Source organism: Sorex fumeus, unplaced genomic scaffold (genome assembly GCF_029834395.1).
Source record: "Sorex fumeus unplaced genomic scaffold, SorFum_2.1 ptg000061l, whole genome shotgun sequence".
Classification (NCBI taxonomy): domain Eukaryota; kingdom Metazoa; phylum Chordata; class Mammalia; order Eulipotyphla; family Soricidae; genus Sorex; species Sorex fumeus.
This window is the reverse complement of record NW_026606118.1, coordinates 28,716,622-28,731,616: the sequence shown is the minus strand read 5'-3', so window position 1 is coordinate 28,731,616 and position 14,995 is coordinate 28,716,622. Positions and strand designations below refer to the sequence as shown.

The window sequence follows — 14,995 nt, the reverse complement described above, 5'->3', positions numbered from 1 at the left end:
AGCACAGAGCCAGGAGTAAGCCCTGAGCACCGTCTAGTATGGACCAAAAACAGAAACAAAGGAAAAAAACAGAAAAGAAAAAAAATTACGATGATTAAAAAGAACCATCACTTTGTCTTGCTTTCAGAGCTTTCAGAATACAAGAAGAAAACTTTTGTTATAAAGGAAAACTTTTGTTATGAAGAAAGAAAACAATTTAGAAAATCCCTGTTCTAATTATACACATAGTAAGGAAATTTATGTAACACAAAAACATGACTAATAAGAAGTGTAAGACTTGCTAGGTTCTCCTTTATAACCAGTCTAGCCCTATCTTTGCATTCCTTCATAAGGATTTTGCTTGTTTTGGAATATATCACTGTCCCTGTCACTGTCATCCTATTGTTTATCGATTTCCTTGAGTAGGCACCAGTAACGTCTCTATTCATCCTAGCCCTGAGATTTTAGCAAGTGCACATTGGAGGCTCTTTCAGAGTCAGCGGAATAAGACCCATCATTGTTACTGGGTTTTGGCATAACAAGTACGCCATGGGGAGTTTGCCAGACTCTGCCGTGCAGGCAGGATACTCTCTTGGTAGCCTGCCAGGTTCTCCAAGAGCAAGAACTGGGCAATAAGCTTGAACTAGACAAGCTTCTGGGAGTTTGGTTTTATAGTCTCTCTATCTTGGCCGTTGATGGGATTACACAGCGCCGGGGGCAGTTGTTGGGTGTAACTGTCTAGCTACAGGAAGATGGGGGTTCTGGGTGGAGGAGTTCCAGTCCCGATCCGAGCAGACTTGGAGATCTCAGCCCCGGGTCCTGCACACCGGGGTTCCTCTGCTGGTTCCTTCATGTGTGAGGCTTGTCCGAATGTGTGGAGAGCAGTCTTAAGCATGGCCGTGGCTGGGTTCTGGAGGTCTTCAGCTGCCGGGGCTCTGCTTGGGGCAGGGAGGGAAACTCAGCCCACCCCCATCCAAGGGGCCCCGGTGAGGGCAGCCAGGCACGGGGGCAGGAGACTCTTCCTGAGGCTTATCACTGTACCACTGTATCACTGTAATCCCGTTGTTCCCTGATTTACTCGAGCGGGTGCCAGTAACATCTCTATTCGTCCCAGCCCTGATATTTTAGCAGCCTCTCCGAACTCTTCTTTCCCAATGATTGGAGGCTCTTTCAGGGTCAGGGGAACTCCTCCACCCAGACCCGTTATAGTTACTGCTTTTGGCACATTGAACACACCACAGGGAACTTGCCAGGCTCTGTTCATGCAGGCAGGACACTCTCAGTAGCCTGCCAGGCTCTCCGAGAGGCATATATATGGTGTGTTAATTATGGAAAATGGGTAGAAAGTGTCTTATAATGTGTCGTGAGGCCGCATGGTCCAGAAAGCGGCCTGGAGCGTGGCAGCGGGTGGGTAGTGGAGGTTGGCTGCCAGGGCTGGCCCCTTGGGATGGGGAGGGCTCTCACCTGCCCCCCTCTGGGGCACCCTGAGTGAAAACAGCCTGGCGTGGAGTCCGGTGGCATGGTTAGGGGAGCCCCATTTTGTGCTCCCTTCCGAGAGAAGCAGCTGTGAGTTCTGGAGGGTGGCCGATGAGGAGATCATCTGGTGCCAGCAGGAAGTGGCATCTGGGTGTGACCCCTGGATCTGGAATATATGGTACAAAAAACACAGGCATTTGAATTATTTGATAGTGAAAACTTAGTTTTTTGCTCTATTTAAAGATTTCTGGTTTTTTTTTAGGTGCCAATAAAGAGTTGGCTTGGTGATAGTTGGAAAGCCTTGATTGGCAAAGAAAGAAAAAATATCCCAGACACAGAGAATTAGAGTGCTCAAAAGAACTTGTTGCATTTGAAAATCTGAAATTAGGCCAGATAGACTGTTTCTGGAGGAAAGGGTAGAAAAATTATGTTTAGGAGGGCTGAAGTGATAGTACAGTGGATATGGTTCTTGCCTCACATTGGCTAAGCTGGGTTTGATCACTGGCTCCAAATGGTACCTTGAGCCTTCCAGGAGTGATCCCTGAGTGCAGAGCCAGCCAGGAGTAAGCCTGAAGCACTGTCAGGTGTGGCCCTCAAACAAACCACAACAAAAAAAAATAAGCTCAGGAACTGGAGAGATAGTACAGGGTTTATGTACAGGGTTTATGTTTATGTACACTTGACTTACATGTGGCCATCTCAGAATCAACCCTTGGCACTGCATATCATTCCCAGGCACCACCAGGAATGATCCCTGACATACAACCAGGTTCAGTTCCTCATACTACATGGTCTCCATCATCTCTGGTTTAGCCCTGAAGGACCCCTGTACTGCTAAGGATGTACTTTATGTTTGCCTAAAGAATGTAGATTTCTGGGGCTGGAGCAATAGCACAGTGGGTATAGCGTTTGCCTTGCATGCAGCCAATCCAGGTTCGATTCTCAGCATCCCATGTACAGGAGTAATTCCTGAGTGCATGAGCCAGGAGTAATCCCTATGCATTGCTGGATGTGGCCAAAAAAAAAAAAAAAAAAACCCAAAAAAACAAACAAAAGAATGTAGATTTCCGGGGTGGGAGGAGGGAACTCTGAGAAAATTCTTTTTCTAGAAACTTTACTTGGCCTTCAACTGTCTTTGGTCTAGAATCACCTTCAGAATGAACTCAAACATGCTTCCATTATAGTAAATTGTAGATATGTCTTCTAATTAGAACACTTCCTAACAAGCTGGGATAAATAAAAAATGAAATTTTGCAAATTTGAAAATATTTGTGAAACTCCTGTGAACTGCTGATAGGAAAAAAAGGAAGAAAATTTCATTGCTTTACTACTATATATAATCTTGTAAATTTATACTGTTAGGGTTCAGAATTGTCTTTGTTTTTAATCATTTCTCTTTTTATGTCTGTGACCATATGTACAACCTGATATGACAAAGTCATGAACCAACTGCATTTATTTTGATGTCTTTCAGAATTGTGTATGTTAGTCATATATATGACTCATCTGAGTTGAGTCACCTGTATCTCCTATGTGTTGGCCTTTTGTGTTGAATGGTATCCATAATATTGACTGGATTCTGAGGGAAGGATAATTGTGTAAGGCTGAATACAAAAAAAAAGAAAGATGTGTGTAAATACAAAAAGAAAGAAAAAAAATGTGTGTAGAGAGTGTTATAAACAAAGCTTATTGTTTAAAACTACATTGTATAATAGTTGACAGAAAGGTCTTTTATCAAAATGTCTGATTTTATAGGAAAAAAAAGACCACTTGTTTAATGCATTGCCTTTATGTATTTTGTTGAAATGAGTTTACATAGTGGTCACATCTGCTAGGACCTCTTTGGTTGAAAGTCAGAAATTCTCACCCAACTTACTTCTTAAAAGAAGGTGATTCATTTGTTAAAATATATTTAAACATATATAGTTAAAATCCAGAATTGATCTGGCATTTGTATACATGGCTGGATGTGGAAGTCAAAGGAATATATTCATGACATCGTCTCTATTCTGTCGTCTGTTGAGTTTCGCGTGATACCAAAATGGCAACATCTCCAAGTCCCATGTCCATTGTGGTATCTCTCCAACAGGAAATGGAGGGAATCCCTTGGAGATCTAGGAAAGTATCTTCCGTTTTTGTGCATTCTCATGGGTTTGTGTGGATATTCATAATCACTACGGCTTGTGATGTGTTGGTCACTTTGGGCCAGGCTCAGCTCTTCTGCACTTAGGAATGGGAGTGGAAGAGTGATGCTCAAATGCATGTACAGAGAGTGGAAAAAGTGAACCCTGATTAGGTGGAAGTAGATGAGCACAGAATCCACATTTCAATCTTACATGCGTTAGAGCGAAGGGAAGAACATTTGAGCCCTTTACATGACTAATTGGAAGTAAACTTTGTATTGAACCATGAAAAGTTGATTACTGCTGTTACAGATTTCATATATTGGCAGTAATCATAGCCACACTTAAATGTGTATGGTCTAGTAGTAAATTTAAAAAATTATCCTACTCAGGGTGGGAGGGATAATAGGGACATTCGTGGTAGGAAATGTACACCAGTGAAGGAAAGGGTGTTGGAACATTATATGACTGAAACCTAATCAGGAACAGCTTTGTAACTTTCTCACTGTGATTCAATTTAAAAAGAAAGAATTAAAAAAAATAGTATTCTACTCTCAAAAAAAAGCAATATTACAGCTGACTGGCACATGTCATTTCAATTCACTTCAATTATTCAGGTCCAGTATACACACTCATTCACCTTACCCAGTTTCCTCTTACTACTGCAATTTAAAATTAGACTTAGTAGCCACTACACTTCCAATTTCATACTGTGCATCTAAATTCACTGTTTCTGCTGCCAGTGGCAGGTCTAAAACTGATAAGAGAAGTGGTAATTCGGAGGGTGGGGGTGTCTAAGTCACCAAACCCAGGGCCCTAATAAATGTCTGCTGACAATGAACAGCCAATTGCCTGGAAAATGTGATTAGAAAAACAACAACAATGTAAGTACAGATGTCCTGGTGTCTAGAAGAGTCGAGTGAGTCATTGTACTGTTTGGCCAGAAGGTCTCTCTTCTACCTGGAAAACAAAGTGATGGGGATGAAGTGCCAAACGTGTGCAGCAGGAGCGGCAGTTAAGTGGAGTACTGAGCCTCCTGCAGAACAGTCCCCGTGTGTTTGCACCCTTTAAATGAACCACAAGAGAGAAGACCATGAGCAATGACTTTTTTTCCCCTTTTTTATAATTTTGTTTATTGAATCACGGTGAGAGCAGTTACAAAGCTTTCGGGTTTAAGTCTTGGTCATACAATGAAACACCTCTCCCTTCACCAGTGCTCATTTTCCACCACCAAAAACCCCAGTATACCCCCCACCCCACACCCTCTCCCTACCTGTGGGGCAGATGATTTCCAGATTATTCTCTCTCTCTACTTTGATTACATTCAATATTTCGACACCAGACCCACGATTATTATTTGGGATTTTACCCCAACACTCAGATATGCCGAAAAGGCAACAGTAGACAATTTGTTTTCTGTTGCAATGACCTTTATTTAAAACTCACTTTTTCCTTGAGTTTATGTTGGTTTTTGAGAGAGTGTTTATGTGTTTTAGGGTTTCAATGTTACTACATCACACCATCAAAATGCCAGTATCCCTCTACCACACTCTACTGGGTACTTTAGCCCATTCCTCTCATCTTGGTTTTCTTAGTTCTGTGGCCAGAATCTGACATTCTCTGTTCCCTTATTTTGTTTCTTGATATACCACATAGGAATGAGATCATCAATATTTTGTCTTTGTCCTTCTGACTTATTTTGTTTTGCATGATACATTATTTGGTTTTGCAGTTCCATCCTTATTGTAGTATAGTACAGGATTTTATTGTTTCATAATGGCATGATATTCTGTTGTGGATTCACTCACCTGTCATTGGAAACTTGGGTTTTCCCAGATTGTGTGTATTGTGAATAGTTCTGCAGTGAACATAGATGTGCCTGTGTCTTCTTGTGTTCATTGGATAAACCCTCAAAGTAGAATTACTGGATTATATGGCAGTTCTGGGCTGGAGCAATAGCACAGTGGTAGGACATTTGCCTTGCACGTGACCAGCCGCCCGGCCGAGCTGGGTTCAATTTCTCCGCGATTCCTCCACCACTCTCAGAGAGCCTGGCGAGCTACCCGTGAAGTATTCGATATGTCAAACACAGTAAAGAAATGAGTCTCACAATGGAGACCTTACTGGCCCCACTTGAGCAAATCGATGAACAACGGGAGGAAAGTGGACAGTGGATGGCAGTTCTATTTTAATTTCTGAGATAGCTATATAATGTTTTTTATAGAGTTCTCTCTAGTTTACAGTGATACCATAATGAAGCTTCTTTTTTTCTCCACAGTCCCCACCAGTAACTACTGTGTATGGTCTTTCTGAGATATTCCTTTTTTGTTTTTAATGCTTGAGCATGATGATGACCAAATTTTGTCCTGGAGAAATTTGGAATTATCATCTACTAGCCTTGATTGGTTTTTAACCTTTTATGTATACTTTGTTCCAATATCACACCTGCCACCATAGTGATTACATTCCTTCACTGATCCCCCACCTCCACCTCCTAGATGAGCCCAATTCTATAGACCAACTCTCCAGTTCTTTAAAAAGTATTGGTAGCACTGTCCTCCTGTTGTGCATTGATTTGCTTGAGTGGGCACCAGTAACATCTTACAACAAATTGTGAGACTTATTGTTACTGTTTTTGTCATACTAAATATGTAATGGGTAGCTTGCCACGCTTTGCCATGCGGGTTAGATACTCTCGGTAGCTTGCCAGTCTCTCCGAGAGGGGCGGAGGAATTGAACAGGATTGGCCATGTTGGCCGCATGCAAGGCAAATGTCTTACCTGCTGTGCTATCGCTCTGGCCCTCTTTAAAAAGAAAAGTGATAAGATAAAATCAAATCAAAATTTTTATTGTATTTCCAATTCTGTTTGCCTCGAGGTCAACAAAATCATGAATTTGATAAGCACCCTTTTAGCCTATGTCTGTGTAGCACTGCACTGTAGCACTATTGTCTCGTTGTTCATCGATTTGTTCGAGAGGGCACCAGTAATGTCTCCATTGTGAGACTTGTTACTGTTTTTGCCATATCGAATCTGCCACGGGGAGCTTGCCAGACTCTGCTCTGCGGGTGGGATACTCTCGGTAGCTTGCTGGGCTCTCTGTGAGGGATGGAGGAATTGAACCCGGCTCAGCTGCATGCAAGGCAAACGCCCTACCTGCTGTGCTATCTCTCTAGTCTATGTGTAATACGTGTCTATGTAATACTTTCAAAGCATAAACTTTTAAAAAACTGAACATGCATTCTAATATAAATTTGAATTGGTCTGATGTTATTTTCCTTGTAGGAAAATTGGTTTGTTATATATTTTTTTGTATTTCTTTGAGTATTATTGTAATGTTGGCTTTGTAGAAACTTTTAGGAAAGATTCTTGTTTCATCAAAATTTTGGAAAAACTTTTCTTCCCCCCAGAGCTTTTGTTCTTGGGAAAATTCTTAATTATTGTCTCAATTTCCTTGCTTGTGATCGACCTATTTAGGTTTTGATTTTTGTTCTCACTTAATTTTGGAAAATTATATAATTATTTAATTCATTTCTCTTAAGTTCTTGAGCTTAATAGCATAAAGTTGTTCATAGTAATCTCTCATGATATCTTGACTGTCTGAAGGTTCTGTTACAATTTTTCCCCTTTTGTTTCTGATCTGAGTTATTTAGTAATTTGTAATTTTCTCTATGTTTTCCTCATGAGTCTAGTTAAAGGATTGTCTGTCCTAAATTCTTTTGAAGAACAGCTCCTGGTTTCATTAACTCTGTATTGTCTTTTTTTTTTTTAATTTTCTTATCGTTGATTTCTGTTCTAGTTTTTATTATTTTCTTCATTCTACTAGTTTGGGGCTCAATTTTTGTTCCTTTTCCAGATGTTTAAGACATGTGTTTATTTTTTTAAGCTTTTCATTTTTACTAAGTTAGACTAAAATTGTTATGAATTTACCCCTTTGTACAACTTTTACTGTGGCCCGTAAGTTCTAATAGTTTGTTTCTTCACTCTCATTATTATCGAGGGATCGTTTTATATTTTTTCTTTGATTTTCTCTTTGATCCTGTGTTATTTGAGCAGTGTTTTCTTCAGCTTTCAGGTATTGAAATTTTTCCACTTTTTTTTGTTTGTTTTGGGGTGAGACCTGGTGATGCTCAGGGGACCATATGGGAATCTGGGGATCAAATGTAGGTCAACCGCATGCAAAGTGAGTTCCTTACCAACCTTACTATTGCTCTACCTCCAACCCCCACACCTTTTATTGAAATGTTTTTATTATAATAACATGATTTACCAAGTTTTTTATAACACAGTTGTTTCCACCAATGTCTCTAGTTCTCCTCCTACCACCTCAGCCTCCCTCTGTGCAGGTACAAACAGATGCACTTCATATAGTTTGTTACAACACACAAAAAAATGGAATTATCAAATCTTAGATCAATAAGTGTCAATTTGTGATCATTGTTATATCTCACAATGATGTTACTAAAATCATTGTTTGAAGATCTGCTGTGTCTGTGTTACTGTTTAGGCTCAGTGATTGAGCTTGGTGGGCTTCTGTACAACTTTCCAATCAGATTTGCTATCATCCTGCTGAGGCTGACGGTTCTATGAAATTTTGATGTGTTGAGCAGTCCAGGAACTATAGATCTGGATCGGTTTGCTGGCTTGGCAATTCGATGACATTCAGTTGTGGAAGCTGGGCCATTTCTATATTGGAGGCTGTCAGGGTATGAATGTGGCCTGCTGTTCCTTCAGGCAGAAAGGGGAATGTGCCAGCCTTATCCTGAGAAGGCCCCAGAGTTCCCAACCCCCAGCCATCTGCCTTAGAAAATTCAGCAGTATCATGCTCTTTTGGAGATGTTCATATACATCTTTTTATGGTTCCTTTCAACTTTCATGGCACTATGGTCTGAGAAGATGCTTGGTATTCTGTATTCATGATTTATATGTGTTTGAGTTATACTCTAATTTGTGATCTGTCCTGAAGAATGTTCCATGTGCATTGGAAAAGAATATGTATTTGACTTTTAAGGATGGAGGGCCCATCCTTAAAATTAATGTACATTAGTATGTACATTAATCCCAGTTCTTCTAATTCTTTTAGAGTTTTTCTTCCTTTACTGATACAAGATGCAAATCTGGTTAATATGTCTAGAGACAAAAATAAAATGTTGAAATCTCTCATTACTAATTGTCTTTCCATCAATGTCTTTATTTAGGTCTTGAGTGGAAGCTGTATCATTGCAGACTCTTGATTTGATGCATATATGTGATGAGTTCTTGCTCTATTTTTCCCTTAACCAGTCAATAGTGCGCATCTCTATTTTTAATAACTTTCTATAGGTTGAATACTATTTGGTCTGATGGAAGTATGGCTGTGCTAGCTTTTTTTTATTTTAATCTCCTGTTGGCTTGTATGACTGTTTTCTGTCCTTTCACTCTGATCCTATATTTATCCTGTAAATTTGGGTGTGTTTACTGTAAGTAGTTTTTTCTTTTCTTTTCTTTTCTTTTTTTTTTTACTTTTTGGGTCACACCTGGCAATACTCAGGGGCTACTCCTGGCTTTGCACTCTCAGGGGACCATATGGGATGCTGAGAAATCGAATCCAGGTCGGCCACGTGCACGGCAAATGCCCTACCCACTGTGCTATTGCTCCAGCCCCTGTAAGTAGTTTTTAGATAGATTTTGTATCCTGATCCATCTAGCCACTCTGTGCCTTTACTTAGCTGATTGACATTCAGAGACATTATTGATATAAAAGTCTGTGTTGCCATTTTTTGGTATGGGGTTTAGTTTTTTTGAAATTGTCCAATTTTTTTTTCAAGGCAGCCTTTAAGTAATTCTTGCAGTTTTGGTTTAATTATAGCAGATGTCACCAGCTATTGTTTTTCTGAAAATGCTTTTATTCCTCCCTCAAATCTAAATATGACAGCTCTTCAGGAAAGTTTTTTTTTCATTCAGTACTTTGAATTTGTCATTCCACTCTTTCTTACTTGTATGCCCTCATATCAGAGATCAATTATGATTCTTATGTTATTTGTCTTGCCTTTGAAGTTTGTCTTCTTTTGCTGCTTAAGTAGTAGTCTGTCTCTTGCTTCGGGTTCTGCCATTTTGCTTACTGTGTCATGGTGGTGTTCTCTTGAGTCTGTTTTGTTTGGTACTCTTCGAAACTCTTGAATCTGCAAAAACCTCTCCAGCATCTGGTAAAGTTCTGAGTTGTTAGATCCCCCAGAATAATTCTTTGCTTTCTCCTTTTTTCCACTCTTTCTGGTATTCCTTTGATTCAGAGCTTATCCTGCTGTTATTCATTGATTATCTTATAACCTCTTTCATTCCTTTACTTCTCTTTTCTTTGCCATTTTAATATTGATACTGGTGTATTTTGTCTTGAAGTTTGCTGATATGACTCTGCATTCAGAATTCTGTTGTGGCTTGCTACTGTATTCCTTAGCTTCTTCAATTCATTTGTATGGATTCTTGAATACTCTGAATCAAGTGGTTTTTGAGTTGATTAAATTTCTCTTCCAGTGATTTCTCATTTCCATCGCCAGTGCATAGAGAGTTGATTTGAGGTCCTCCTTAACCGGGCTTCAGAATTTACATGAACGTGAACACCTGCCTGGATTTCTGTCCCTGCTTGCCAGTGCAGTCGGCTTCCTCTGTTTCCCCATTGTTCTTAGAGTTTTGTGGGTGCTGGCAGTGAAGTTTCAGATTCCTGGTTATCTGAGTAGTGATCTGATTTGTTACTTTACACTAATGGACTTCTGCTGATGCTTCTGGTATTCTGACTATTTCCGTTACTGTGTAGTGGTTATTTCAGTGTGACAAGCAGGTATAGAGCTAGCTCCTCCCAGTCAGTTAACATTGCTTTTATGGGGATGAGCCTGTGATTTCCCATAAACCCTAAGTGTGGTGGGGTGCATGGTTGGATCTGCCGGTTCTGGGTTTGATGCAGTGACTGGGGTTGGAGGAGACCTATCTGGGTGAGTGGGTGGAGTGGAAGGGGTGGGCTTCACGTCCCATGAGTGCATCTGATTGGGAGGATTGAAAATTGGCTTCAGCTCCATGAGTCCCTATGCTAGATGACAGTAGTTGCAGGTACAAGTAGGGCCCCTAAAGTTGTGTTTGGAGAAGTTACCCAAATTCTTCTTTAACCTCTTTTTAAAATTATTACTACTAACTTAATCCTAATTTTTTTCTTTTCTTTTTACTTTTTTTTTTGTCCAGTTTTTGGGTGTAGTGCTTAAGGGTTACTACCGGCTTAGTGCTCGTGGGACCATTTAGTGCCTAGGATTGATACCTAGGTCTTGTACATGCAGAACATTTCCTCACTGTGCTAAACTATCTCTCTAGTCTCTAATTCTTATATTTATTTAGCAGCTTCCAAAGAAGTCAGGGAGAAAAGCTGTTTAAAGTATGAGATTTGGCTATATGGTATATGAATGAGAATTGGGAAGATAGGAAAATATATGTAGGAAAGTAGAGGGAAAACTTTTTTTTAATTTATTTTTTTCTTTTTTTATTAGTGAAACACCATGAGGTACAGTTGTAGATTTACAATTTTTTGTGCTTGGGTTTGATTATACAATGATCAGATACCCATCCCTCCACCAGTGCCCATTTTCCACCACCATGGATAATATCCCCCCCCAACCCATCCCCCCATCCCCCCCTGCCTCTGTGTCAGGACAATCCCCTGTGTTCTCTCTCTCCTTTTGGGTGTTGTGGTCTGCAAAAGAGGCATTGAGTGGCAATCATGTTCAGTCCATGGTCTACTTTCAACATGGCATCTCCCCTCCTGGGAGGATCCTCCAAACACCCTTTATTTGGTGTTCCCTTCGTAGAGGGAAAACTTTTAATTTAGCATTTTTTCTTCCTTCCATTACATCTGTTCAAGGGTCACACACATATCTCCTTGTGGTGCTCAGATGTTTTCAGTTGTGTTTATTGGGGGCTTTGCACCTGACTGTGTCTCGTTGGGTAACTACAGTACCAAGGATCATAGGCAGTGGAATTAGCTGGCACCAACAGTAGAGCACTGGAACTGCAAGCTGGTTTCATACAGCAAAACGGGGGTCAAAATCACTATCTCTCCCATCTGCCTGCTCCTAATTTGGCATTGTTAGATACCCTGTATGAAAGTATTTGCTGTGTGCTAGATACTGTGCTCAGAGATTTCGAGAAATCTTAGTACTCCCAATTCTTCCATGTCCTTGCATGTGGCATTCACTTCCTTTTTGAAGAAATGAGTCATTTTAGGTATATTAGTTGTGCAGGACCACAAAAGTGCTAAGTGGTCTTTAAGTCCATGGCTTCCATCATGCAACAGGTTATTATTATTTGTGGGGGTTGTGGCGGTGGAGGTGGGGTGGAGAACTTTCCTGCTACACCTGGAGGTGCTCGGGGCTTACTCCTGACTCCATACTCAGGGATCACTTATGGGTGATAGTGCTTGAGTAATGATTTGTGGTACTGAGGTCAAACTGCAGGCAGCTGAAGTCAAGGCAAGTGCCTTAATTTCTATACTGTCATCTCTCTGGCTCCATAAAACATTCTTTTTATCAAGTTGATCTTGCTTCCTCTCATACTTTTGCTATGTACATAACATTAATATATATAACATATATACACATATCTTAGTTTTATTCATACCATCATTTTTTGTTTCCTTATAGTTAAAAAAATTGAAGACAAAATATGTAAGACCTTTAATCAAGAGTGACTTTATCTACTAAACAATATAAGCCAATTCTGTAATAATATAAATACAATTCTTAAATATTTTCAACTTAGTTTATCCAAGGAGGAAAATCATCTCCCTGCCTAACACTTTAAGTTGTGTTCCAAATGAAATCTGAGATTTAAAAATTCTCAATTTTGGTTTGGTGGACTTTGTCTATTTTTAATAGTTAAAAGTGTTACCCTTCTGCTTCTTTTTGTGCGAGGTTTTTCTTCTCAGCAGTGCTCAGGGCCTGGAGCAGTTCCAGGTGATATGTGACATGACTATGCTGGTTGTACAGTTCAGTGCCTCGGGGAACTGGGACCACATCTAGTGGTGCTGGGGTGTAGGAAGGCATGTGGTCCAGAGATTGGGTCCTCCTCATGCAAGCTGTGTACCACAGTCCTTTGAGCACTACCATTTTGCTGCTGGTAGAAAGTGCTGGGACAGGATGCTAACTTTATTGTCTAGAATTTTTAGGGTCTTTTCTGTCCTGTTGGAGTGTGTATCTAGTTACTCCTGTGTGTCAATTAAGATTCAGGTTTTCTTGCTTTGACTAGCTCTAAAACGTTTTCATGTTTTACCACTTTTTTCGTAGTTAATCAGTGTTAGTAGTTTTTATGCACTATCCTAGTTCAGACCACTATGCATCTTTGCTCTGTGGAAGACGGCATCCTAACAATCAGAAGTGAGGGTATTTTCCCTTGATATCTTCATGAGTACAATAGTCACTGGATTGTCAAGTGATGTGATGGCAAGTGACCCAGATTTCCTCTTTCACCAGGTGATCAGACTCTGAGAATCTGGGACGTGAAGACCACAGGAGTCAAACTTGTGGTTCCAGCACACCAAGCAGAAATTTTGAGTTGCGACTGGTGCAAATATAATGAGGTACCTTGTCTGGCGCCATCGTGAGCTGCTGAGCTCTTCCAAATATTGAAATGTCCTAGATTTTATTTTATCTTTTGTTTATGTGGACTTTGATAGTGTTTATGGACCATTAAGTTAAATTCAGTCCCTCTCCTTTCTAATTGATGACTGTGAGTGACCTGCATTAGCATTAATTGGATTTAAGTGCACATAAAGCAGGCAGAATAAGAAACAGAAATTCTCAAAGTTCAACAGTGCAGACTTACTTGTTTGTTTGGGAAACTGCTTTACAGTTGATGTAGTTTGGGTCCCCACCCCCCTTATGTTTCTTTACCAATTTGTATCTTTTTTTTTTTTTTTTGGTTCCTTTGGCTAGTCAGACTCCTGAGCTCTTTCTAAATGTTCTTTTTTTCCACCTTAACAGTCTGTCAGTGTTTATACTATTCTATTTTCTCTTCTCTTATAAGCCTAACTAAGCTTCATATATTTGTAAGATAGCTGTGTCCATCTGTAACTCTTTGCAAAGTTTGATTAGCTTTATGGTCATATGAATTAAAACAGAAGTTGATTCAATATTTTACTTTATTTTTGGTTTTGGGCCATACCCAGCAGTGCTCAGGACTTCTTTGGAGCTCTGCAATCGGGGATTACTCCTGATATGGCTTGGGGGACCAGCTGGGATGCTGGGAGTGAACCCCAGTATGCTACCTCAAGGCAAATGCCCTACTTACTGTACTATCTCTCCAATCCACTGATTAAGTATGTTTTGATAGACTTTTTAACGTTAATTTATATACTCAGGTTTGTTGACTATGACAATATGCTTTATATTTTTCTAGTTTTAAAATAATTTATGAAAATTAAGAGTAGTTTTTGTTTGTTTTTGGTTTTGGATCACGCTCAGTGGTGCTCAAGGCTTACTCCTGACTCTGTTCAGAGAACTCCTGGCAATTATCAGGGGTATCATATACGTGGCACCAGGGATCAAAGTGGAGTATGCAACATACAAATCAAGCCCCTATGTTATATCTCTCCACCCCCAAATTAAGAGAATTATATTGGTAGAGTCACTCAAATTAAAAAAAATAGAACAAAAGAAAATATAATACTTGTTCACCAAAGCACTTGATCTAAGTAAAAATTTCAGTGCTTATAATTTTCATTTTCATTTTCATCATCCTGTTATTCGTCGATTGCCTCGAGCAGGCCCCAGTAACGTCTCTTTCATCCTAGCCCTGAGATTATATTCAAGGCTATTTAGGAGAATGAGACCCATCATTGTTACTGGTATTTGGCATATTTGGTATGCCACGGGGAGTTTGCCAGACTCTGCCCTGTGGGCAGGCTACATTCGATAGCCTGCAAGTTTGTCCAAAGTAGGAATAAGACAATAAGATGTCACAAAAAAAAAAGTTCTGATAAGATGTCGCGCGGCCGCAAATGCGGCCGCGCGGTTCCGGGATCTGGATTTTATAGTCTCTGAGTCTTGGCCGCTGATGGGATTACACGGCGCCAGGGGGCCAGGTGGTGGGTGTGACCCCCGCCTACTGGAATTTGGAGGATCTGGGTGGAAGATGCTCGACTCCAATTCGAGTAGGCTTGGAGGTCTCGGCCCCGGAACCCGCGTGGCTTTGTCCCTCTGCCAGTACCTTCATGTGTGCGGAGAGTGGTCTCAGCATGGTGGTGGCTGGTCCTGGAGGTGCTTATAATAGCATTTCAATTTATTATCTTAGTAAAAGAATTTTCCATATAGGAAAATAAATTTGTAGACTCGGGGCTACTTCTGAAAATTCTACAGGAGATGCTGATAACACACTTGAGAGTGATTTTGAGGATTTTTTTTAAAA

At 40.2% G+C, this 14,995-nt stretch overlaps 1 protein-coding gene across 1 annotated transcript in view; it reads left to right on the top strand.

Moving 5' to 3' along the window:
- PEX7 (peroxisomal biogenesis factor 7) overlaps positions 1-14,995 on the top strand; it is a 91,800-nt gene that overhangs the window by 22,056 nt on the left and 54,749 nt on the right. The window contains exon 6 of the mRNA XM_056126184.1: positions 13,063-13,169. Coding sequence (XP_055982159.1) covers positions 13,063-13,169 — 107 coding nt within the window. The remainder of the gene's footprint in view (positions 1-13,062; positions 13,170-14,995) is intronic.